Below are 25,498 nucleotides of genomic sequence, written 5' to 3'. Positions count from 1 at the left end.
GCCAGTCATCCCCTGAGCCTCATTGGCCGCAGGGGGATTTGCTGGGTACTTAAATGTCACCCTCTTGTCCAAAGAGGGTTTTGTGCTTTGGAATTGTCCTGGGAAGAGGTGCCTTTTGCATCCATCACCCCCAACACCAAATCAGAACAACCCCCACACAAGGCATTTTGGCTTTTCCCTAATACTGCGGTCTCTGCAGCGCTGGGGACATTGGGACTCTAAAGGCAAGAAGCAGAATTTCAAAGCCCTCGAATTTCAGAAAACATCCATTTTTGGCTGCAAAGCGATCAGGACTTTGCTGTGGAGATGGGGAACATGGACGGGAAAAGCGTGGAGGAGCTGAGCACCACCGAGTGCCACCAGTGGTATAAGAAGTTCATGACAGAGTGTCCTTCGGGCCAGCTCACCCTGTACGAGTTCAAACAGTTTTTTGGCTTGAAAAACCTGAGTCCGTCAGCGAACAAATACGTTGAGCAAATGTTTGAGACGTTCGACTTTAATAAGGTAAATATTGTCCTTCCCACTCAGCCTGGGCAGGGATGGGCTGTGCTTTGCTCCCGTGGTGTGCGGTGTATTTGGGTGTATGCAAAATAGACGTGGATCCGAGTATGCGTGGTCTGATGCTCTGTGGCCTTGTAAATTGTAAAATCAGTTATGTAAGGCAAAAAAAGATGTCAAGTAAAACCCCTCACCTGCTGCCTGTTCTGGGAGAAAACAGGCTTTTCCTGGAAATTATATTTCCCTTTTCATTTTAAATTATTAAAATAGTCGGGGGTTTTCTGCTAGTCCATGATCTCTTTAAAATGAAACGCCCTTTAACCCTGAGATATCAGATGTTGTGACAGTAAGGACCAAGCCAGCGGTGTGAGAACAGCTGCAGCATTCATGCAGAAACAGAGAGTTCCTGAGCCACGCAGCGTGGCATGAGCTGCGGTTTACAGAACGGATTGGCTTTGCTTTTCTATTGTTTTAAATTATAAATGGATTACAGTTTCATTGATTTTATTACATGTATGATAAGGAGCTCAGGCCCTTTGTTCCCTGGGGAGAAGCTTTGCACCGTGGGCTGTTGCTGTGCTGGACTTGCGAATGATTTGAAACTGCATCTCATGTGAGATGAAGAACATATTTTATGGTAAACTGAAAGGCATAGTGGGCTTAATCCCACTGAAAAGAACACAATTCAGGCCCTAAATCCTTTAGGTGTTCGGTTTGTGCCTTCACCTTGCTCACTGCCCCGGGTTTGAATGCATGCCTGAAAATGGAATTGCTGTGCAGGAAATCCTGCTGGGAACGGGGCTCAGTCACTATTTATACCTAATCTGGCTCTTGCAGTGGTGGGATAAAGCAGATGATCTCTTCTTGAACTGGCCCCGTGCACGGTGGCTTTGTTCATTGACAAACCCCTGGCTTATTCCCTCCCAAAGACTGTCCGAGGTTTATAGTACATACTGTTTTCCCTTTGATCTGTTTCGTATCTCAATGGTACGCGCCACTAAAAAGCTCCACATTGGGCACCACACATTTTAGCAAATCTCCTCGAAGCCGTGAACATCCCAGGGTGGTGTCTGGAGGGTGGTGGCACCGGAGCTCAGCCCAGCACGGCTTGGCATTTGTACCACGGCCCTGCAGAAACCTCGGTGGCTCTGACGCTGCGGAGGGAGCCGGGCAAACACCCAGGGGGAAAGTCAAAGATAAAACTGTTTGTGCTTTTGATGTGGCCAAACACGAGCAGACACACAAATGGCACAGGGACAGAGCAGCGCCGTCCCCTCCCGAGACGGCAGCAATGTGCTGGGTAATTCCGGAGCTCGTTCCTCTCCTGGAGAGCAGCAGGTGAGAGCCCCTTGCAGCAGAACAGAGCCGGAGGAGCGTGCAGGCAGGATAACGTGCGGTAATCCTTCAGGGCTCAACTGCATAAGCCTGTTCCTCTTTGACCTCTGAATTACCGCTGCTTTGCCTAAAGACATTCCTTTAGCACAGGCTAACTTTTGAGTCTTTGTTAGTCCTCAAGCCGGGCATAGACACTGAGCTTACCTGCTTTTAGTCTCACCTGGCTTCTAATCTCTGCTTTTAGGACGGCTACATAGATTTTATGGAGTATGTGGCAGCTCTGAGCCTGGTCCTGAAAGGGAAGGTGGATCAGAAGCTGCGGTGGTATTTCAAGCTCTACGATGTGGACGGGAACGGCTGCATTGACCGGGGAGAACTGCTGAACATCATCAAAGTGAGTGGGCTCTGCTTTTCCTGCTTCTGTCGCAGATGCCGGTTATTAAACACAGGAAGACACAAGGGTTGTAACAGGAAAATTCCCACCCAACAGACAACTCCCTGGCAAACCAGCAGGCACTGGCCAAACTGGTTCCGTGTCCTCTGCCCGTCCTCCCAGCGGGCTGGACCTGTCTGACCCCCCACGCGCCCCGACACGCACCAACCCCTCGTCTCCTCATCGCCGGCTGTTTAACCGCGGCCGCTGAAACCCGGGCTGAGATAAGCACTTGAATTTAATCTCAGGATTTCAGAGGTGAAGGGCTCCTGGCTTATCCCAGCATGCCCACTTAATCTTTTAATGCATTGATTGCCTTTTTAAGTGATTTTAATCTCCAGGACTTTTATTCCTTTCAGAACTGCCTGCAAAAAAGTTTGGCCGCCCATGTGTGGTCACTGAGCCACTGGTGCTGATGGATACACAAATCTATAACGCTCAGTAATTGTTCTTTCTCTCCAGGCTATTAGAGCCATCAACCGATGCAACGAAACGATGACAGCTGAGGAATTCACAAACATGGTGTTTGACAAAATTGATATAAATGGAGATGGTAAGGAGCTTTCTTATGCAATGCCAAATACAGCTCCCACTTCCCCCTTACCTGCATTTCCAGATGTTGGATGTCCCAAAACACCAGGACACGGGAGAGCTGGCAGGGACCAGCTCTCTGTGAACGTTTTGCTCCCTGTCCCCTCCACGGGCTGCAGTTGGGGACACTGGGGATCTGCACGGGGTTTAGCTGTGATGGGGTTTGGGGTGTACGATACACAGACTCAGGACATCGGGAAGGGCTGGTACCCACAGCTCCTGGGGGGCTGCTCCGAGGATGCTGAGGAGGGAGGAGAAAGGATGCAGGACCTAACAGAACTTTCCTGACCGTGCTCTCGCAGGCGAGCTCTCCCTGGAGGAGTTCATGGAGGGCGTGCAGAAGGATGAAGTGCTGCTCGATATCCTCACCCGCAGCCTGGACCTGACGCACATCGTCCAGCTGATCCAGAACGACGGGAAGAACCCGCACGAGCCCGAGCAGGAAGCAGAGGCTGCCGAGTAGGCTCCTGGGAGATTTTCCCTTTGTCTCTACTTTCCCCCTCCTCGCATTACTAAAACAAATCGGGTTGTGGTTGCAGGAGCTGGTGAGCTGTCCCAGCGCCAGTGTGACAAGCGATAGACTATCCCACTAGCGCAGGGACCAGGATCTGCTCCGAAAGCATCGCTCCCCGGGCACAGGGTTCAGGGGAGCATGGGGGTCACTGGGCTCTGCCCAGCACAACCACACCAGCCAGCAAAAGGAAAAGAGGAGGAGCTGCCACCCTGCAAGCCACAGCCACCCCAGGACTGGCCACAGGGCCCTTCGCTGCTCAGGGGCTTTGGAATCTGCCCTCCTCAGGAAGGGGGAGCAGCACCGGGCGATGCAGGGAGGTAACACACCAAGAAAGCCTCAAAATTCACCCCCCCAGCTGTGGCCAACACCAGCGTCTGCAGGGGACGAACCCCGAGGCTGTCGGTGCTTGGCCCTGGTGGTGACGGGGGCTCCCCAAGGACACACGTACAAAATCTAGAAAACAGACACAAACCTCCTTTTTCCATACATGTTTCCGGAGCACACAATCAGCAGTTTTGGTCATTCATTCGTTCGTTCTCATCCAGTTAGATATCGTTAGTGATCATGTAAGACAAAAACACCTCTGAGCTAGAAAAAGGGGAGCAGTGAATGCAGTGGCTTTTCTTTGTTTAAAAGCTTTAAAAACATAGAAAGGTGCCTTTATTAACAACTATCTGAACTTTAAGGGCATGTTTCTCCTTGAAATATCGGGAGGGCTGCAACGTCAGCCCGAGAGGGAAAGGTTTTGCGTGTTTATAGGAATATTCCTGCATGTCATATCATCTGTGCAACAAACTTAAAGAACTCTCCTGCAAGCTGCAACACCCTTGAGCATCGTGTAGCTTTAACTGCAATGGCAACGAATCCTCTGCCCGCAGTTCGGAGGGGGGTGGTGCTGGAGATGGGCTGGACACAGCATCCGCATCCTGAGCATCCGCAACACCTGCGGATCCCTGAGCAGGTGATGGGAACCGTCACCTCCGCAGTACCAAGCGCTGTCCCCCGTGGAATAAAACCCAGTCACCCCTTCCTAGAGAACCCCATCACAGCAACCTCGTCTGCCGACACCACCGACCAGCACCACGAGCAGGGGCTGCGCCTGGGACCCGCACACGCACAGGGGAGGCTGCGGGAGCAGTTCTGTCCCCACATCGGCCACTGTCCCCAAGCTGGGGCTGCGCCCCCGCTGCTCCTGGAGAGGAGTTTCCTCATCTGATGGGAGCAAGATTCAGACCTGGAAAGGCAATGCAGGACACTGGGAACGATGTCTTGCCCAGCTCAAAGACTTGTTATTTAGCACTGGATGCTCACTATTCATAAGCAACTTTCTGACCATTTTTGTCCTGGGCATCTTTTTCATTTGACAGTGTTTTATGTGGAAGCTTTTGTACTTCCAATCTTATAGTGAACTAATAAAGATATTTTACAAGTTTATTTCAGGTTGTGTTTTTTTCTCTCCTTCAATCAATCCTTCTCTTTCCAGCAGGACAGATTAACTGCCTCATGCAAGTGTAGAAATCTTTGTTCTAGCTTCATTAAAATAGCTGTTTTGCAAGAACAGCACCAGCATGAGGAGAGGTTGGTGTAGAAAAGGGGCTACTCCCAGGTTCTCACATCCCATGGGTGCTGCTTGCCCTTCTCATCTCTTTACTCAGTGTGTAACAATCCTCCTCACAGCAGAATTCACTTCCCCACAACCAACCAGCACAACCCTCCATGGCACTTCGTCTTTACAACAGCAGACCCAACAAGCCCAAATTCTACCTATAAAGACAAAACTATTCTAGAAGAGCTGTCAGAACTGCCAGCTGGCCAAAGGCACCTTCCAAACCTCCATGTCTCTCCCCAAGGGGTGTTTATTCAGCCTCTAAGGAAGCAAATAAAACAATTAAAAACTAATATTGTGACTTGCTTTGCCCTAACTCATGCATAATTCATTTCAAACCAATGGCAGCTGCTCACTCTCATGACAATGTCACTGGTGAATGAGGCAGCACAGCCCCAGCAAGGGTGGGAGAGGCTTTTTAGGAACTGCCAGAGGGTCAATAACGCATCCCCGCGCATTAGGGTGTAGGGAGTAGAAGGTTAGAATGCTTCAAAAGGTCCCTTATCCCCAGGGAACGCAGTTGCCCCACAACACAGCTCCGCTGTTCCCGTACCATGATCCCAGAACACCATTAAATTACCTTAAATACAGCACCTTTAAGGTTAATATGTCTGAGATACTTTCTAAACCTCTGAGGTGCACATTCCTTTGAAGGGAAGAAGGGAAGAAGTCTTCTCCTGTGCTGCCAGAGCTGGGTATGGGTGCTATGAGAAAAACCAATGAGTATAGGATGTTTTTTGTGGTCTCAGTACCGATTTTCAATGTGATGCTTTCAAGGGGAGCTGCACATGGATCCTTTGGGAATTACCTGGACAAAACCCTTTCCTCTGGGCAGCCACCCATGGGTGAACCTCCCATCACATACCAGCAGGTGTACGGACAAACAAAGAGCATGGCTAGGCACAGTTAGAGGTAATTATTCCCATTCCTTCTCAACTTCGTTATTTCTGCTGCTCAGCACTTTCCCTGGGAACACAGGGGATTTTAGGATGCGATGCCTCCTCAGCTCCTGTTCCCCGGTGCCTCTGCCCATCAGCGACAGCCTCACCTTCAGCTTTCTAACCCGATTATTGCACCTTTGGTTCTGCCCAAACATCAGAGCAGATGGTAAGAGCTCAGGGAAGAAAAAAGTTACATGGCATTTGCCTTTTCCGAGCCATCCTGTTTCCACATTTAGACTAAAAAGAAATCCGATCAGTCAAATCCAATTCTAGCCGGACTCTAAGTCTGGAAAAATGGATTATGCAGAGTGCCTGACATCAACAGCTTGATGTAAATGTTGAATTGAGTTTGGGAGGAGATCAAAGTGTTTATACCTATGGATTTAAAAATAGGACTGAGACTAAAGCACCCTGCGATTCCTTGACTAAAGATTACACAAGTGCTAAGAGGAACAATTTTCCAGCGGGTGATGCCAACACTAAGACAAGCGCTACCTGCAGAGGTCCATGCCCAGGCCAGAGGAGTCATCCCACTGTCAACCTCAGCACTTCCAGCCCTGAACGCTTCAACATTCCCGTTTCAATCCCAGCAAGGCCAGACCTGGGACCCTCATCACAGCACTTCAGATTCCATTGAGAATTATTTTTAATGATACACTCTACTTTTTGCTGTCATTACACAGAATTTAAACAGGGAACTCCTCTCCTACTCTGCATCTGCAATAGCATCCCCACCTCTGCCTTATATTCCTCTTATCCATGTTAACTGTTAACACCTCCCTTTAATTCATTACGCCAGTCTCAGATGCTCACAGAGGTCCTCACCTTCATTTTAAGCACCAACAAAACATACTACAAAGCAGATATCATTTTAATAAATAATTCTTTATTAAATTCACATGTTACAAAACCTGTGCCGCGAGCTGTGCGGTGCTCGGTGTTAGGATGCCCTCTACCAGCACAGGACGGCTGGTGTGCGGACACCAAACAGCTCCTTCCCTGCCTGACCTGGGGAACACAATCACACAAGATAAAGCGTTTAAAGCAAACCTGCAGCGCACAACTACAGTACCTAAACATCCACTAAACCGGTGCAACAGAGTGTGGGATGTTGGTTGAGACCATTAAACTTAAGGATTTAGTTTGTATCCTCCTGTTCAACCTTTATCCACACGTTGGAATATCAGTAAAGTGAATCTTCTAGGCCCTCGGGTCAGAAGGAAGATTTTTCTTTCCAATCTTTAGCTGATAAACTATTGACCTGAATAAGCCTTAAACAGCTGCCTTACAGCAGCATGAACAGTCTAGTCAGTCTGATAAGTAACATGCCACGAGCTTATATTTACAGAGAACTCTTGGAAAGGCTATTTAGAAGTGGAAATGCATATGGATTTGAACTCTAGCACTGACTGTCTTATCAAATACTCCCTCATGTTCCTGAATTTAAACACCGCTTAAACTGACAAGACTGCAAACCAGCAAACTAATCAACTAATGGAAGATACTACAGTCATAAAGGCCACAAAAAAAGGGATTGCAAATCTTTCCAGGGATGTGACTTGGCCCACTGATTCCATGGGAAAATTAAAATCAAACAGACAAAACCTCGTGTTATTTTCCTGGGGATTTTTTGTCTTGCAGATAACCCAATAAATCCAATAAAGGTGAACCAAAATATTGGTTCAGCTCAAATTATCTTTCCACATACATGTACCTATATAGGTATATGGGTCACCCATGAGAATAGCAGAGCTCAGCCTACAACCTGTGCAAGTTTTATCTGTAATCTGTGGCTAATTAAGTCCAGTGTAAAACCACTGCACTGCTTCAGTAACTCACCTGGATTCTTCAGTCACTTGCTCCATTCTGTGGTCCTGCCAATGAATTGTCTCATTGCAGAGCCACAGCCAGGAAAACCCTGCTCTTCCCTTACCTCTCCTTCCACAAAACAGAATCACTTGTGCAAAACTGCCCTTGAAATGTGGCTGTTCAGAGGCACCATTTCCACTACTGCTCAGTGTCTGGAAGCACCACTTTTCCAGCCCCACAGAAACCCAGGGCCCTGAACAGCTACAAGAGCAGCGCCTGATCCACAGAAAGGAGACATAAGGAGTTGCTGCTCCACCTGCCAGCACACACGTTATATTTTCCTCAACTCTGTGCACTGTCTTGACTACCCCTTACAATCTAATTCTCATTTCTGATAGTGATACGCTGGTGTTTTACATCAGTAGTATAACATAAATATGCATGCATATTGCTATGCGTAATGGACATCCTGAACACGTAGAATCTGACAACAGAACAAGTGCTCTGGCACTTTTGGTTTGATGTGTGTGGATTTCTGCAGGCATTAACGATGCAAACGCTGGTCTGCACTGGAGATGGTACCGCTGCACCAGGATTCCTCGCTTCCCAGTCCCGTCTGTCATCAGAATCAAACCGGCCCAGGATCCACTGCAGGAAGCCACAAAGTGTTCATTCCTTGCGGTGTAACCAAAAACCAGAGCTGGCAAACACAGTATGGTGTACACAGAAAGACTCATTTCATGGGCCAAAAATAGTCTTTGGGTACCAGAAGGGTTTGAGATGGAGATATGGCTTCTGAAACTGCCGAAGTTTTCATCTGGATGCTGAGACTGTATTAAAAAGGAAAGCCACTACCACCCTGGAGTTAGAGAGCCACAGTTGTAGTCAGCATCCCGTTTTCAGCTGGATCAAAGCTGAATGTTCTCAAAACAAAGCACTCTTTCTCCTCTGCTCAGTGATCCATCCCCCAGGGTTTACATCCATTTGCAACATCTTCATCACCCACTTGTCTTTCCTGGCCCCATCAATGAACTCGTCAAGTGACAACTGCCCTGTGTATGAGAGGAGAAAGACACAAGATGGGGAGACAAAACCAACAGATAAGAGGAAGACAGGATGTAAAAGCCATCTATGTTTCAGAAAATATAGCAATAAAACAAAAGCTATACTTTCCTCATGTAATTTAGCTGAAAGACAAACCCCCACACCATGACCCAACACATTCACACCTGCCCCATCCCACCAGCTAACAGGAAATGTTCATTAGCTGGCACTGCTCCACCAAATCTGACCCTGCAAGCTCCAATTTGGCTGCAGCCGCTGTCTTCACTTGGGCTATTTGTGCTGGGACTGGGACACTGTGGCTACTGGGGGCTTTCAGGAGATGAGATTTTGTAGCATCAAAAAACAGATGGAATAGTGACCCCTCTGTTTTGCATGAAAATGACAACGAGGATTATTTAATCCTGCTGCACCGAGTTATTCTCATGGAGAGAAGCTGCCAAATTCATGTACCCAACTGACGTGAGATAAATGTTTTCTGATCACCTGCAAAACGAGGGGATATTTTTCAAGTTTTAGATCCTTCTGCATGAGAAGAGGGAGATAGAAGATTAAGTGATACATTGTTTAGAAGCAGAGTGCTTAGTTTATATTTAACTAATAATTAATAGATGTATTGTAAGTAAGAAACTAAACAATTGTACCTAGCAACATCAATTATTTCTTTCTATAGATGTATTGTATGTAAAAAAATTCAAAAATTGTAAAGTTTCTGTAATAATGTATATGCATATGTAATAATTATGTGAATATAAGCAATGCAAGAGCATCCAGTCCTTGGAGCACTTATGGAGGGTGATCCCCAGTGTTGGTAAAACACAGAACGCTGCTTAACAGTATAATTGACTCTGCTGTTAAGTTCATTCCTTTGTTTCACTCGATTCTACCAAACAGACCAGAACCAAACCCAATGTGTCTAATATGAATAACACCATAGTCCTAAGTGATTGCTTAATAGACATAATTAAAGCTGGCCTGCCCAGCACAGATAACTTCTCATCGCACACAAATGCGATCTCAGCCATCGATCGCTTACCATCCCCATTCTCATCCACTAACTGAAATATCCTGTCCACAACCTCCTCCGGAGTCAGCAGCGGGGTCCTCTCCTCCACCTCCGACCGACACACCTTCTTCAGCTTGTAGATAGACTGAAAAGAAGTGCACACATTAGGAGAAGGGCTGGAAAATGAAAAGCAGTGAGCTCTCATCTTCCCAACAGCATAAAGGTCTTTTACAAAGGCTGTGGTTTTAACCTTTTTGAGAAAGGTCTGCCACTCAGCAGCCCCAGACCTTTAGTGGAACCTCTGACCTCACACACACTGTGAATGACTTCATCTGCTTTTTGAAGCTGCTGCCCTCCTGTTTTCCTCACACATTTTGGTCAGACCTCAGGGTTCCTTTGCAAAGAACAAGTTTCACAGATGGCAAAGTCATCCGACTTTTGAGTACGGGTTCTTTTCTAACATCTGAGACCAGGCACATTTGGATTTACCCAGCTCTCTCCCCCAGGGAACTTGTGCCCAGCCTACACGATCAAGCCTGCATTAGCACGTATTTTGACCCCTAGCTTCTGTTCCACTTTGTCACTGGAAAGGAGCAGATTTTATCAATTCCTCCCACGAAAACCATCTGTTCATTATTAACTGGCTGAAGGGTTTTGTCTGAAGTCTTTCTAGAGAGGGGATTAGCAAGGGCCTAACAAAGCTCCGGCCAATTCCTGGCTGACCTCAAAACTATAATTGAAGCTGGCCCAGACAAGCTCCCCAGATGCTCCCACACCTGCTGCAGGTAACAAGCTGGTCACACTTCCCAGCCAAAAGGACCTGCCTTGCACAGATGCCATTTCTGGTGTTTACTTGACCTTGCATTTCACCTAGGGTGCTAAAATGTTTGATAACCATTGATTAAGCTGCACAATTACTGCTGTGCATGGGGCAGTTACAGCATCTGCGTGCAGGTGTGACTCCAGCACCATCACCAAGATACTTATCAGGAGGAAGAACCCAGGTACCCCGTGTCTGACTGTCTGTTCAACCCCACGCCTTCTCTCCCACCTTCAACTGAACCAAGTGCAGAACAGAAACCTAGAAAGGAATCATTACAAGAGGGATTTCTGCACTTGTTTCTGGCTCTCAGTGTATTCTCACCAGCTACTCGGCAGGAAACGTGGCTCCTGAAAGGGCCACAGGGTGAAAAGTCCTTCCAGTGCTATGGATCTTGGTGTGAAAATGTTGAAAGCAAAGGCAGAGCAGAGATACAGGCACCCCAGAGGCTCCAGTTCTGGAGAGCAGCAGCAGGGCCAGGCTGGGGTTTAACTGATCCCTCAGCCACCCCATCTGGCTCCACCAAGGACCAAGCACATCACCCTTTCACCAAGATCAGGCATTTTTCACTTCATCACTGCCCACAGCTGCCTTGGAACCTCGTTATCACTAAAAACATACACATCATCATATTGCCAAAGAACTGTGATTGCTTAAATAAGTGATTAGGCAATGCCCACTTACCTCAACAATTTCCAGCAGCTCAGGTTTATCTATGCAGCCATTCCCATCCTTGTCATAGACTTTGAATGTCCACCTCAGCTTGTGTTCCAGTTTTCCTCGTAAAACAAGATTCAAGGCAGCTACATATTCCAGAAAATCAATGGTGTTATCCTGTAGAAACAGAAAAGCAGCCAGGTGGCACTTAGCTCCATATAGCTAATAGAAAACTGCTTATGAAACCTAGATAAAACCTCCCCTAGAGGATATCACATGGGATATCTATTTATTTTCCACTTTATAGAATACTTGTGCCAGTCCAAGAGCATCAGTAAGCGCAGCCATACCCCAAGGAGTGACAGTGGGGAGCAAAGCAGTTTTCCTACAGTACAGTAAGGGGGAACACCTGCCAGGGCTGCAGAAATGAGCAGTTTAAATAGCCTGAGACAACATAAATTACATGAAGAATGGGGAGGCAAATAATTCTGTAAATGTGAACAAAAAAAGCTACTGCTGGACCTCAAAGGCCAGTAAGCATAAAAACACAATTAAGGATTTGGTTTTATTTTCTTACCGTGTTCCTAATAATTCTTTTGGATTGTTAGGTCCTGCTCAACTGAATATGTAATACCATGGGCGTATTTAAGGAAAAACATGAGCCCAGGCCTGATTTAGTGTCCTTAATGTATACAAGTATCAGCATTCCTTAAAAACAGATCTTCAGTCTTATTAAGGAAACTCCTAAAAAGAATGGGTCTCTGCCTTTGACGCACACCATTTGCTCTGCAACCCTTTCCAAGCAGCTTACATGACAGAATTTGGACCTGGACCTTTTGTTTTTTCCAGGAACCCGGGTTTTGCCAGCTTAAAATTCCGCGACAAGTCTGATCTGCCCACACCTTCCAGAGTTTTTTATCCTTTCTCACAAATTGACTTTTGTTACCATAAAGTGATTTCGCCACTGGTTTCAAAGGAAGCTTAAGGGAAATCTGTATATCTGAAAGATGACGTGCTTGTCTCCACTTCTCTTGCACTGATATACAGCAACAAACAACCCCGTACGTCAAACATGATCAAGAACTTCAGGAAAAGAAAATAGAAATCAAATGGTTTGGCAAGGTTTACCCATTTCAAGATGGGAAAGGCAACCATATTACATTTCTTTTGAGTATCTAAAGCATCCCAGGCTAGTATTACACCATCTTTTGCACCAATACATGGGTATGCGTGAACTGCCACTAAACCAGAAAGCCCACTTCTCCCAGGTGTCTGATGACAAATACAGCAAAGGGAATCAAAACCAGAATGCCTGAATTGTTCAGCATTCCTTCACTTTTGAGTAGCTAAAATCAATATTTTGTTACACGCCACCTGTTCACACTGTGTATACACACTTAATCCAATGTATAGTGAGCCTAAGGACGACTTTCCCGCATTATAATTCCCCCTCTAGCATAACAGATGTTTTTTTCCATGCAGTAACCTTGGCTGGTTGAGGATCTTTCAACAATACTGTCTCCAAACATGACTGCCTACATTTCAACCTCTTAATCCATCCTTAGTCCCTTAAGGAGACATTCTGTCCTTAATTGTGTGCAGATTTAACAGAAGATAAATCCATACCAGCCCATACAAAGTTGTTCAGCATATTCTTTTCATCCTGCCCTAGCAAATCCATCACCCTTGCGTTAGTCTCATGAAGCACAGCAACAAGGGTGGGAACCACACCAAACCATCTCCGAACTATAGAAGGAAGAAGAGCAAATTATCAGACAAATAATTGTAACAGCTCTGCACCACTTACCCCATTCTTATCGAAAGCTCTGAACATGTTTTCAATATACTCTGCTGCTTCATGGTTATCCTGGACCCCAAAGAACCGCTTGAATTCGTGCATGAAGAGGGTTCCGCTTGGACATTCCACCACAAATTTCTTATACCACTCCTGCAATTCGGCAACGTCGATCTCCGTTTGCTCCCCTTCGGCGTTGGTGAACTGCTGCCCCATTTTGCTCCGTAAAGCAAGATTAAAGCCACAATAAAATGAAAACCCCGCTAAAGTCCTCTGCTTATATTGTCCTTTTATCACCTTTACTTGCTTTTTCTTTGGTCTTTTCCTCCTTGCTGTCCCGTGCCTTTATTTGATGTTGATAGCGTCTCGCAACTCCACCTTCTTATTTCCCGTCTTGCTTTCCTCTCCCTCTTTTTCTCCTATGGTTTTCACCACCACAGTTCTGCGTGCTTGCTTGGTGATGGTAGAGTTGCTTCTCTGCTTTAGGGAAGCATGTATAAAAATAACTAAGATCATTAGGAGATTCCCACCTCTGAGTCACAAAGACCTTCAGATGTTCTGAGCTGTGCTCTATTTAGCAGCAGACTCCAGAGGCTCAGGGTCCTTCTGGACATTAATACCTTCATGTCAAAGAATTCGAGAGCCGAGGTTCCCTCTGTAACCCCACTCAAATTACTGTAATTTTTCTAGGGGGGGAAATTGTGAGTAAGCTTCCCTACCATGAGTTTTTCAGTACTGGCATATGGGGGATACTCAAGGTTGCAGTAAAATAGGACACATTACAAAACAACTACAGAGAGCAAATCCCAACAAAACAAGCACACACAACTAACACAACTCACATGAAAAAGCCTGCCAATGCATACAGTTAACTGAATAAATACTATAGGCTCTATACTATATAGAGTAATTTTAAGAACTAGTAAAGGCACATAGATATCAATGTACCTATTTCTCTCACTTTCAGAATTCTTTTTTTGAAACTCAATTAAAAATAACAGCAACATTTTAAGTTCCTTTTTTTTTAAAAGTACTGAGCTTTACTTTTTCTCCTTATTCCCTTTCCCCATTGAAATACCTACACTCATTCCTACTATTAAAATGGTACTTACCAGTTTTATTACATATACAACACACAGCCCTGTTTCTGGTGTCTCTCTGGTCACAGCCACCTCCTGCTAAAGATCAAAGTCCCCTCCCTACAAACACCCTCCTGCTCTTTCCTTTCCTCCCTGGAGCCACCGGCTTTTACCCACATCATACCAGGTGTTCAGAATCCAACCGTTATCTGTCTCAGCTGGAAAGAAATGACCTGTAGCTATAAATGTGTCTGGGCCAGCCTGCTATCTAGATAGGATTCTTATTTTAAGAGGATTGGTACAGTATTAATAGGAAGTAGAAGACTCCTGATTTTAATAAAGCAAAGTTCTAGAAGAATTTAAGTTTTTTTTTCATTGGTTTGGAAAGAAGAGTTTTCCATATGGAAAAACACTGGTTAAGAGCCAGTCCAAAATTTGATATTGCAGAACCATACAGCAACTTATGCTCAACTGGAAGAATAGGGGTTGCTCTGAATCTACTCACTGCTGTAAGTAATCTACCAGTAGTATTGCATTTGTGCATATTTATGTATGTCTAGGCAAAACTGCAGGAGTACAGTATTGTTCTGTACTTCTCTATGTAAGGATGTATAGGCAATGCATGGTTTTACTTAAGAGTCTTGAACAAAAAGAGTAATACAGCAGAAGTACAGAAAGGACCAGAGAAGTTACCAGGAAGGTTAAGACTGCTCTCTTTCAACAAAAAGGTGTATTTTTGTCTAATAATGTAAAGGGATGCTGTTTGTCTATCTCTGTGCCTAGAAAATATAGTGGGATTTATAAATTCAGTCTTTCTGTTTATAGATGCTTCAGATAATCTTAGGCCAAACTTTAGTCCTTGACTCTGGCTCATCAAAAGACATTGTACTGGATCTATCCCCCAACATTTGCCTCTTATCTAGACCTGCTAGACAGAAGCCTCTGGCAGCTGTGGTCATTATGGTATTTATAAAATAGCTGTGTTGCATTTTCCATTTCCCTGTGCCCTGTTACAAAAACCATGTGAAGAAATAGCTTTTTCCCCTTAATGATAGCTCTTGAATCATTTTGGCTGATACCTGTTGAGGGCAGGGGTTTCCTCTGGGTCACAAACCACTTTTAAGAAGTTGGGGTGCTGATGCAGGGACAGGGTGGGGAGGGCTCATTGCAGCTTCTTGGGCACTGTAACTGGGGAGTTTTGCATTGCGCTGGTGCAAAGCCTTTCACCATTTTGTGCTGCTCTCCTGCACCGAAGCTCTGTGCTGGAATGTGAACGCTGAGAGCACACAACAAGACTCCACATGCCTGGGACATTGTCTTGCCTCATTGCATAATTTTGTTTTGCCTTATGGGAACTTGGTGATCCGTTCCCAGGAGAGAAAATGGTTCCCCTTTGTTTTGATGACTCCGATCTTTTCCAGCAGGGAACAAAGGACTGCGAGAGACCTGTGTTCCAAAGCCGAGCTGGTGCTATTACAGGTATCATGATGTGCAATCATGGTGATAAAAGTACTGATGTTAATTTGGCACTGAAATAAATTAAACCCTATAGCTCCTGGTATGGAAATTCCTCTGCTCATGCTCTCATTGTCCAAAGTGTCTTCTCTGCAGACTGCACCGAACGAGCTGCCGTCTCTCGGCCAGCAGAATGTCGCTTAATGAAGTACAGTTTATTAGCCAAAGGGTTTCTTCATTTGGTTTGAGAAAAAAGATGGAGGTAGAGGTAAATACAAGCAGCGAAAACCAAAAAGAATGATTTCTACAAAATACTGTCATCAAGAGCTTGGTGCTACTTGGCACCCTGGAGGGTTAGGATCAATGCTTTATATTTCATGTCAGAGTGAACACTTTGGATGATTAGTTGCCAAAAACCCCACCTGATTACGTGTCTTGCCTGAAGAGCTATCCCTAGATTATCACCTATACGGCCCAAAAGCTGCAGTTTCCCAGCCAAGAGCATGGAAAAAGATGGGTTATTTCCCATCCCTTCACTACCACAACATGTTGCCACACGCTTCAGCAGAGGCTGGTAGAAACTCAAGGGGGGTTAAAAATAATAATCCTGCAGAGGGCTGGGAAGACTCATGTGTTTGGCATCTGAGTTACCGCTCGGCGAAGGCAGCAGAGGCTGTAACAAAGGCACAGGGTGCGGGAGAGGACCAGCTTCAATGAAACTGGAGGCAAAGCTAAATCCTCGCCCACGCTGGAGCAGCCCTTGCCTGGCCGTTTTGCTGCGTCGCTCCATTATTTTAACCAGCTCAGACCCCTCTCGTGGGTTGGGCGAGCTCAAGTGTCCTCGCAGTGGGGCCTAGAAAGAGCAAAGCTCAGCCCAGGGCTGCTCCCAGGGCGAGGAAGGAAAGCAAACCCGAAGAATCCTTAAATTGCCAGGCAGGACGGACACGCGGACGGGAGGAATGCGGGGAGGGTGAACGGCAGCTTTTGCGCTGGCTTGTTTGAGAAGAGATCAAAGATCCCTCATGCTTGGGCTGGGAGTTCAGCCCAATGTCTCTGTGCATCCCTTCCCAGTTGCTCACCAAATTAGCCAGACCGTTTTATAGGGCAGGATTGACAACATGGTTGATGGTGTTATTAGAGGAGCAACTGTCCCTTGATTTGCATGTCTAAAATGGTCAGGTACAACAATCCAATCACATGTAAAATCTACCACTGCAGTCCTATTCCACAAAAAAAAAAGCCCACTAATCTTTGAGCGTCATTTATTGTCTTTTTATTGCCGGAAAGTTCTTTCTATGTGCTGACAAACTCCTACTAAATGTTACCTCTCAGTGGCTACATCTGTGTGATGAATGAAGATTAAATTATTTATCATACAAGGCAAAATTTCCAAGAAAAAAATGCAGAATTAACCTCTCTGTGTGTAAATTAACTTTACTCTGTGTGTAAAGATCTTAAAATTTTGCATGGTTCTAAAGTTTTGGCATAGGACTGTGCTTTGGATGTGAGCGAGCCTTTCCAAAATCAGGGTTCAGCGCTATCCAAAGCGTTCATGATGGGAAGGAGAAGGGAAATTCCCACTATTTTCTTTCTGTGGTTCACTGAAACTGAATAGTAAAGTATTGTGTGATCTCTTGAAACCAAGATTCACCACTGAGTCACGATTCTCCACCTACGAGGAAAAGCAACGAAACGCGAGGCTGGCGGAGATCGGGGTGGAAAACTGCGGCCGGGCCGGAGGGGGATGCGCCAGAGCCAGAGGTAGGTGTGCCAGTGGGGATGGAGCTGGGGAAAAGGATCATTTTTAAGCTTTTCAGGAAAAAACAAAACAAAAAAACACAGCAAAACTGCCTGCCCGTGGCTTTTCATTCATCATAGATGACTTTAAGTTGGGTCTTTATTCCGCGCTGAGGATCGCCTGGGCTAAATATGCTTTGAACAGCGAAAACAAACAAACACCCCCAGAACTTTCGATTTTGTTTTCTTTCCTAAATATTCCACGGAAAAAACCAAAACAAGAAATGCGGTGAAACGCCGGGGCCGCGGATGGTCCGCTCGCCCCTGAGCCCGGAGCGGGAGGCGGGGGCCGGACCCGCGGAGCTCCCGCGGGCGCGGAGCGGCGCCCACCCCCGCGGCCGGGGGCGGAGCGGGTGGCGCGGCTGCGCCCGGCGCACCTGGGCAGGTGAGGGCGGAGCGGCCGCCGAATCCCCGGCGCGGCCGCGCTCCCCTCGCCCGTTCCCGGCCCGCCCCGCCGCTGCGCCCACGCGTGGGGGGCCCCGCGGGGCGGCCCAGAGCCCCCCGCGGGCGCGGAGCCGCTTCCCCGCTCGCCGGAACGGGGTGAGTTGATGCGCGGAGCGAGGCGAGGGGGGGGGGGGGGTTACGATGCGGACCGCGCCCTGCGTGGAGCCTCGTTCCGTGTGGGGCTCCCGTGGCGTGACTGGGGGGTCGGTTGGAACGGGAGAACACGGCGGGGCCGTGGGACCGGCAGGAGCGGCTCGACCCGGGTTGGAAGGGAGGCGGTGGGGCGGGGGGGTCGCCCGGCTCCGAAGGCAGGCGGGAGGGTAAATCCCGCTGAAAATGTCTATTTATTGCTCCCTTCCCCTCCTGCTCCCGTTGCTTGTGCTGCGTTAGCCCTAGGCTATGTCTTTCAAGTTGGCGTAAAGCGAGGCCTAGAGTTAGGGCAAGGGTAATATTTGCCCCGCCGCTCTGGTCACCAATAGCTGTTTTCGGACCACAGTTGTTACCACGCTGAGAACCCAAATTATCTGTAACAACCCAGATAATGGGCTGTCCAGGCACGGATGGGGTTACCAGATTGGGGCGCAAGGAGTGTGAATTGTAAGAGTTAATTGTGCTCAAGGTGCGTTGCTTGCCCTGCGGGTGGCTGCGAGGAAAGTGATGTGTGGAGAGAAAAGTGACGTACAGGTCTCTGAAACACGAGAGCTATAGGTTCCTAGCGTAGGGAGGTGGTAAAGCATTGGACACTCAGATGGAAGTTCAGCCTTTGCAAGAATGCTAATGTTAAGATCTGAGCAGCTCATCTTTGAAAAAAATGAGTATAAATCCATGAAATACAGGATAATGTAATCAAAGAAAGGTAATGAGCAAGGAATGAGGTCCGTAGTATGGCAGCAATGAACCTGGAAGAGATCCCTTCTTTCTTTATAGGCTTTGTAGGCGGGGTGGAGCGGGAGCACGGAATAAATACACTTGGGTGTGCAGGCGGAGAGGGGAAAGCATCTGTACAGCGAGGCCGGGACGGGCTTCAGGTGGCGGTTTCCTGGTGTGCTGTGTGTTGTCATGCTGGCTGGCACCGTGCCGGAGCCCCGAGAGTCACCGCGGTGAAGCGGGGCTGTCCCTGACCTTGGTCACTCAACTGTGGCTGCGGGAGAAGTCACTGCAGGGTGCCTGCTCGTTCCTGAATTTGCTTGAGTTGTTGGGGTGAATGTCTTCCCTCCAAGGAAAAGTGTGCGACATAATGATAGTACAGGGAATAATTATATCGCTGACCTGAGATGCATTGGCAGCACAGGGATGTGCTAATTACCCCTCTGCGCCAGCCAGTATGAGTGGAATAAAGCAAACTGGAGGATTCCCAAGTACCAAGGAGTCTTGAGTGAGGGCCGAGCCTTGGAAATACAATTAATAGCGTGAAGACGTTCCCCAAGCTCACCCGGCAGCTCTTGGAGCGGCGTTACTGGACCCCACTTAAGGCTGCAAGAGGCTGACGCACCGTCTGAGCCCAACAACGGGATTCAAGTTGATTTGCTCTTGGTTATTGTGTCAACAAGTCATTGGCGATAAAAGGTCATAAAGCATTGTAATGTTGCGTATTGACAGACGCTGTCTGGGATCCGAGGGACTATTCAAAGCTCGTACAGCGGTGCCAGCTCAGCCTCCGTGTGACCAAATAGATTTGAGTTGGGAGAGGCAGAATTTTTCTCCCTGCTTTGAATTGATTCCTGGTCTTGCGAATGTGTGTGTGCACAGCATATGTTATTAGCAGCAGAGGAGGCTGCTTGTAAAGTATTAAAGAGGTTGTAGAGACAAGCTTTAGTTAGGATTGGTTTTTGTTAGAATGATAAGTAACTCTTTTTTTCTTTGCAAGGGAAATCAATACCAGCTTTTGGCCTCATTTCTAAGTTCAGGATTAACCTGGACTTTGTGTCTTTGCAAACACACTACTGGAGGTTTAATTCTGATAGCATTTTTGTCATGGATAACTAATACAGCAGAGTTTCAGAAGCACAGAAATGACTTTGATGATTGCTGTCTGATCCTGCGCAGCTCCTGGGAAGCAGTCTGCTGATGCACCCACGTCCTTGACGAAGCGCATTTTCAAACTATCGTGTAAAGATGATTTGCAATTGAATCTGAACATTTTCTTTGCTTAACAGATAAAGTTGTGCTCAGATTAATTTTGTGTGAACACTTGCATCTGAAGGGGTATTTGAACAAATAAAACCTGTTCCTAGACTGGTTCTTGGATAGGATTTTATAATCTTCTCCATCTCTGCTACTAGACACATTTTGTAATTCCTGCAGCAGGATTTAGGGCTTATGGCAAAGGTTTTACTTATCCTGTAACTGCTTTATTCATGGGATTATTTGTAGTTTCCCACATCTGTTTCAAGATTTACAAATTAATATGGGAAATACACCTTCTAAGCACACATCTAGTTTAAAAGTCCCCTCCCAAAATCTAAAGATGCCAAATGTTGCCTCTTCTTGCAGAGGGACAGTCACTAATTCTGTTCGTTTGACTTCTGCACAAGAAAAATACTGTTGGTTGGCTGGGAATGTAGTAGCAACACAGGGCCACTTAACCAAACCCAGCTTTGATCACTTAACTACAGCATTGTTTTTCAAGAAAACCCTAAACGTTAAGTCAACATCACTTGATTTTTAGCACGAGTGCAGGCAGACTTGCAGTTCATGTCCTTCTGGATAAACATCCTGGTTATTACAGGTCAGTGATGTTTGCGAATGATTATACACATCCAGGAAAAAGTCATGAAATTACTTACACGAGGAACGTCTGTCTCTAGTAAAACGTTCCCCGCCACTTCAGCCTGATGCTTCCACCTTTACCTCAACTAGGGCAAAAGCCTCTAATTTGGCACACCCTAGTTTTTCTCCTCCTGGACCTGACACGACTGAGGAAGAACTAGGTGAGATTGGCCCCTTCGCTGAGGCGTCCACAGAGGCTTTTGAAATTCTGCTGCCTCTTCTTGCTGTGGCTTGTTTGTGGCTTTCTCTCCTGCGCAGCGTTTACAGCTCAGGTGTGATTTGGGCTCGCCCTCGGTTAACACAAATAACGCGCCGTCTCTGCTTACTGGAATATGTAATAGTGGGTTGTTCTTGTAAAGATCGTGGTACCTGCTTCATGATGAGTTTGTAACTCCTCCTGGCAGAAGAGTCATTGAGCTGAATCTGAATTAGTGGTTTCCATGCGCGGTAACATAACAGTAACACAGCACAGGGTCCTTTTGCATGAATTTGTTAAGCACATGAGTCTGAACTAACCTTTAGCAGCCGGTCCTCTATTACCCCTGTCTTTTGCAGACAATGGCGTTACACCCGCGAAGAGTTCGCTTGAAGCCGTGGCTGGTGGCACAGGTGGACAGCGGGATGTACCCCGGGCTCATCTGGCTCAACCGCGAGGCCAAGCGGTTTCAGATCCCCTGGAAACACGCGACTCGGCACAGCCCGCAGCACGAGGAGGAGAACACCATCTTCAAGGTGAGGGAGGAGGGAGCTCCGCTATATCCACGGCTCTTAAACAGAGACAAAGGGCTGAATTGTTGGCCCAGGATCTGGATAGGTATCTCGGGAGCTGTTTCCAGGCACATTTTGTCCTGTTTTTTTGACCTCAGAAAAGCCACTTTGTGCACCTGGATGCCAGGCTTGGCACTGCCTGAAACGGTGTTGAGTTCTTTAACCCTTTCTGACCACCAAAGACCTGATGATGTCTGATTGCATGGAAGATTGCTGCTATTTGCTTCATCTACCAGGTTTAGGATGTGGTAACTGGCTTGTTCTTAGCATCAAACCATTAAATGCTGTTACCTAAATCTTAAGAGGTCCACCACAAACTTCCAATACTCGTTGCTGCCGTCCCTAATATTCTTATCCCAAGGGATTAATTATGTCTTACGCTCCTTTGAGGAATTTCTGACTGCTGCTTTAGAGGGATCTTGGACTGATAGTCTGATTTTGGGGTGAGAGAGGGAGAGGAGCAGCTGCGTGTCTGTGGCTGCTCTTCTACTCCTTCGTAACCAAGTCCATTCCTCCTACGCAGGGTACGGCTCGCTGGCAAAAATGACTTTTGATGTTGAACCTGAGACACCTGAAAAAACTCAGTGCACAGTCCTGTACAATTTATACATTCTTACCTTGTCTGAAGATGCATGTTCAGAATTACTAATGGGTTTTGGAAATCTGGATTTACATCTTTTTTTTCCCTTCCCCTTCTTTTAATGGGAAAAGCTATTAAAACAGGAATTTCCGTTGCTGTTATCAGAAGAGCTGTAGTTAACACTTCTGCAAGAGAAGGATTTTAGAGTGAATTTGTTTGGAAGTTTGATTTCTGATAAAAGCTTCTCAGTTGAAAGGGCTGGACTGAGCACAGTGTACTTTGTCCCCAGGCCTGGGCTGTGGAAACGGGAAAGTACCAGGAAGGAGTCGATGAGCCAGACCCTGCAAAGTGGAAAGCCCAGCTCCGATGTGCTCTCAACAAAAGCCGGGAATTTAATTTGATGTACGATGGCACCAAGGAGGTGCCTATGAATCCTATTAAAATTTATGAAGTGTGCGATATCCCGCAGTCCCAGGGATCAATCATTAATCCAGGTGAGGGCTTTGCTGACACAGGGCTGGTTACCGAGCAGACATTTGTCCAAAGCGAGTTCCTTTTCCTCCGCGGCATTAACTCTCGAGCCGCCTTTGTGCGCAGAAGAAAGCAGCTGCCATGTGTAAACCCAGTTGTACTTAAACTAAGTGGACTTTGAACCATCGTGTACCTGTACTAAAATTAGTAAAGCTGTACGCAGTTGCATGTTTGCTAAACAGTCCAATGTTGGCAATAGTTTCCCTGTATCCTTATCTTTCTAGATTTATACATCAAACTGAAAATAGTATGTTGTACAGTTCAGAATTTTCCTTTTTTTAAACTTATATTCAGAAAATACACAAATTTCCAACATTGTGCAAAGCCAACATGAAGATTACATTGTTTTTTCAAGAAATGCATTGCAGTTTCACACTGATCAACTGCCCACAAGGATGTGCTTGTTCGCAGGTTCCACTGGCTCAGCTCCCTGGGATGAAAAGGATAACGATCTTGATGATGAAGAGGAGGAAGAATTGAATCAGTCTCAGCATGTCCCTATTCAAGAGACATTCCCATTTCTTAATATCAATGGTTGGTGGCATAGACTAATGTATTAGTGAAGGTATTTGCTTGTAAATTGGTACATGCTTGAAATAAAATCTTGGTTTATTGAAGAATTGTTTCCTTTTTGTAGATTCTCCAATGGCTCCAGCCAGTGCAGAAAACTGCAGCTCTGAAGCTGTGTGGCCAAAGAATGAACCTCTGGATATGGAAATGCCACCAACTGCACTGCAGCATGACTTCTTCAGCAGCCCGGAGCTCTGGATCAGCTCTCTGCCGAGTATGTATATGGATTTGTAGTGCTTCTCTCATCGTACTCTTAAAAAAAAAAAAAGGTGCTTTGACTATTTTTCTGTGGCTGTTTGCTTGTTAGCGTGGAGAACTGTGTAGAGATTAAACACCCCCGTGACTGTAGCGTGAATTGCGTGGTGTGTCTGCTGCCGATGCGAATGCCCAGGAAAAGCCATACTGACAGTTTCTCTCTCAGTGACAGACCTAGAAATCAAGTTTGAATATCGAGGAAAGGAGACTGGAGCGACGACGACTGTTAGCAACCCGCAAGGATGCAGACTTTTCTACGGAGAGCTGGGTCCCATGCCAGACCAGGAAGAGCTCTTTGGGCCTATCAGTTTGGAGCAAGTCAAGTTTCCAGGAACGGAGCAAATCACCAACGAAAGGCAGAAGATCTTCACCAGTCGGCTGCTAGATGTTATGGACAGGGGACTGATCCTGGAGGTCAGTGGCCATGCCATCTACGCCGTCCGGCTCTGCCAGTGCAAGGTGTACTGGTCTGGTCCCTGTGCGCCTTCCTCCACCACACCAAATTTGATCGAGAGGCAGAAGAAAGTCAAACTCTTCTGCCTGGAGACATTCCTAAGCGGTAGGTAGCTTCTGCTTCTGGGAAATAGCTTTGGATACTGGTCTGGGCACTTCTAGAAAGGGTGGTCTGCACTGAGGATCAGCCTAAATGCATCAGGTAATTTGCTCCTGTGTGGAGCCCATGTAGGGGCCACCACCTCCCTGACTTCAGTGGACCACGGAGCAGGTTTGCATCACAAGAAAGTGAACATGCACGCATTTAGTGCTCCAAAAAGCACTGGTGGGCCTTGCTTTTAAAGAAAACTCTTCTGGGTGCAAGAAATAAGCTGTAACTGTAAATATAAGAGGCAGCTCTGGCAAAGGACCGTGAAGGTGAGACCTGGGATGATTAATGAGGTGGGATGTGGTGTTTCTAAACAAAAGGCAGATAACCCCACAGCATTCTGCTTTCCTTCCTAGAGCTGATTGCCCATCAGAAAGGACAAATTGAGAAACAGCCACCATATGAGATCTACTTCTGTTTTGGAGAAGAATGGCCTGACGGAAAACCCAGGGAGAGGAAGCTGATCGTGGTTCAGGTAGGAGCTGAGGCTCTCAAGTGCCATGTGCTGGCCTTGCTGGGGCCGCTGCGTTGGCTCTGGGCTGATGCCCACGGGTACCAGAGACTTGTTCTTCTCTCTCGTGGTTACTGACACCGGGAAACACCCACAGGGCTGGTGGGTTTTGTCACAGCAAACACAAACGCTATGTGTGCTGAGCGGCATTGGTCTGTGAGCACACTTTGGGTTACAGTGGAAACCACCCCCTGCATCCAGGCCAGGGGATTCCTGCGAAACAACAGTCGCGTGCTGTGTGACCGTTAGGCTGAAACAACCGGCTTCTTTCTCAAACAGGTCATCCCAGTCGTGGCCCGGATGATCTACGAAATGTTTTCCGGCGACTTCACGCGCTCCTTTGACAGCGGCAGCGTGCGGCTCCAGATCTCGACGCCCGACATCAAGGACAACATCGTGGCTCACCTGAAGCAGCTGTACCGGCTGCTGCAGAACCACCAGGAGGGGTGGCCCATGCCGGCCCCCGCCATGCACATGGCGCAGCCGCTGCCGGCACAGTGACGCTCGCCCCGCCGGGCCCCGTGGCTTACGTTGTACATATAAAAAAGTCTTTCTTAACGAGTATGCCTTGCCTTAAATACAAATAAAGTCTGTAAATCTGGTCATCTTTGTTCAATTTCAGCAGTCTTTTGTTTTGAAAGTGGTGCGAAACGGAGGGGATTGCAGGAATACCTCCAGCTCCTTCACTGTTTTCTGCTCTTTGCTTAAGCGACTGATATGTATAGATCAGATTTTCAATTCTGTAATATTTTTTAATCTACTCTTGATACATTGTATATAAATACCTGATCATTAGAGGGGAGAAAAAAATATCTGTGCTTTATTAAAACTGCCTGGAGAATATCACCTTGTGTATTTTTCTCTTTTAACTGGTCGTGTAGCTGCAAGCTGGGAGGCTGACACTTCTTCTAGCCTGCTTTTTGATTGTATGTGTACACATGCAAAACAAACATATTTAAAATACAGAACTCTTGCACACCCTCGAAAGCTGAAAGCACGCTCTGAAAGCTGCGAGCTGGCTCTGTGCTGAGGGTGATGGACTGGCAGGGGGACTGGACGAGATGAATTTTC

General features: G+C 46.8%; 3 protein-coding genes across 5 annotated transcripts; 2 read left to right on the top strand and 1 right to left on the bottom strand.

Annotated features, from left to right (window-relative positions):
* Positions 1-245: 245 nt before the first annotated feature.
* On the top strand, positions 246-4,711 carry GUCA1A (guanylate cyclase activator 1A). The gene is made up of 4 exons (XM_065854762.2): positions 246-504; positions 2,078-2,227; positions 2,729-2,819; positions 3,160-4,711. Exons 1-4 carry the CDS (start codon positions 307-309, stop codon positions 3,318-3,320), a joined length of 600 nt encoding a protein of 199 aa, XP_065710834.1. The 5' UTR covers positions 246-306; the 3' UTR covers positions 3,321-4,711.
* Positions 4,712-6,836: 2,125 nt separating this feature from the next.
* Positions 6,837-14,246, bottom strand: GUCA1B (guanylate cyclase activator 1B). The gene is made up of 5 exons (XM_065854646.2): positions 14,180-14,246; positions 13,080-13,547; positions 11,300-11,449; positions 9,826-9,940; positions 6,837-8,779 (listed from the first exon to the last, which is right to left on the bottom strand). Exons 2-5 carry the CDS (start codon positions 13,281-13,283, stop codon positions 8,652-8,654), a joined length of 597 nt encoding a protein of 198 aa, XP_065710718.1. The 5' UTR covers positions 13,284-13,547; positions 14,180-14,246; the 3' UTR covers positions 6,837-8,651.
* A 3,093-nt stretch (positions 14,247-17,339) lies between these two features.
* On the top strand, positions 17,340-25,273 carry IRF6 (interferon regulatory factor 6). Of its 3 annotated transcripts, none has more exons than XM_071817799.1 (8): positions 17,340-17,362; positions 21,167-21,343; positions 22,249-22,453; positions 22,902-23,024; positions 23,128-23,274; positions 23,482-23,874; positions 24,273-24,391; positions 24,707-25,273. In XM_071817799.1, exons 2-8 carry the CDS (start codon positions 21,170-21,172, stop codon positions 24,926-24,928), a joined length of 1,383 nt encoding a protein of 460 aa, XP_071673900.1. In that variant the 5' UTR covers positions 17,340-17,362; positions 21,167-21,169; the 3' UTR covers positions 24,929-25,273. The 3 variants fall into 3 exon arrangements, with proteins under 3 accessions (XP_071673900.1, XP_065710577.1, XP_065710578.1); XM_065854505.2 differs by lacking the exon at positions 17,340-17,362 and adding an exon at positions 17,782-17,938; XM_065854506.2 differs by lacking the exon at positions 17,340-17,362 and adding an exon at positions 19,496-20,772.
* The last annotated feature ends 225 nt before the right edge of the window (positions 25,274-25,498 follow it).

The sequence above is a fragment of the Patagioenas fasciata genome, chromosome 21 (genome assembly GCF_037038585.1).
Source record: "Patagioenas fasciata isolate bPatFas1 chromosome 21, bPatFas1.hap1, whole genome shotgun sequence".
In the NCBI taxonomy this organism is placed as follows: domain Eukaryota; kingdom Metazoa; phylum Chordata; class Aves; order Columbiformes; family Columbidae; genus Patagioenas; species Patagioenas fasciata.
Note: the sequence above shows the minus strand (reverse complement) of the source record. Positions and strands in the feature narration are given on the sequence as shown.

Bases quoted from the DNA above. Each gene is read 5' to 3' on its own strand.
- IRF6 (XM_071817799.1), top strand. From the start codon at position 21,170: ATGGCGTTACACCCGCGAAGAGTTCGCTTGAAGCCGTGGCTGGTGGCA. The intron at 21,344-22,248 runs GTGAGGGAGGAG...CTTTGTCCCCAG, and splicing joins AGGAGAACACCATCTTCAAG to GCCTGGGCTGTGGAAACGGG. The intron at 22,454-22,901 runs GTGAGGGCTTTG...GCTTGTTCGCAG, and splicing joins GGGATCAATCATTAATCCAG to GTTCCACTGGCTCAGCTCCC.
- GUCA1A (XM_065854762.2), top strand. From the start codon at position 307: ATGGGGAACATGGACGGGAAAAGCGTGGAGGAGCTGAGCACCACCGAG. The intron at 505-2,077 runs GTAAATATTGTC...CTCTGCTTTTAG, and splicing joins AGACGTTCGACTTTAATAAG to GACGGCTACATAGATTTTAT. The intron at 2,820-3,159 runs GTAAGGAGCTTT...GTGCTCTCGCAG, and splicing joins AATTGATATAAATGGAGATG to GCGAGCTCTCCCTGGAGGAG.
- GUCA1B (XM_065854646.2), bottom strand. From the start codon at position 13,283: ATGGGGCAGCAGTTCACCAACGCCGAAGGGGAGCAAACGGAGATCGAC. The intron at 9,941-11,299 runs GTAAGTGGGCAT...ACTTCTTTTCAG, and splicing joins AGCTGCTGGAAATTGTTGAG to TCTATCTACAAGCTGAAGAA. The intron at 8,780-9,825 runs GTAAGCGATCGA...TCTCATACACAG, and splicing joins AGTGGATGAGAATGGGGATG to GGCAGTTGTCACTTGACGAG.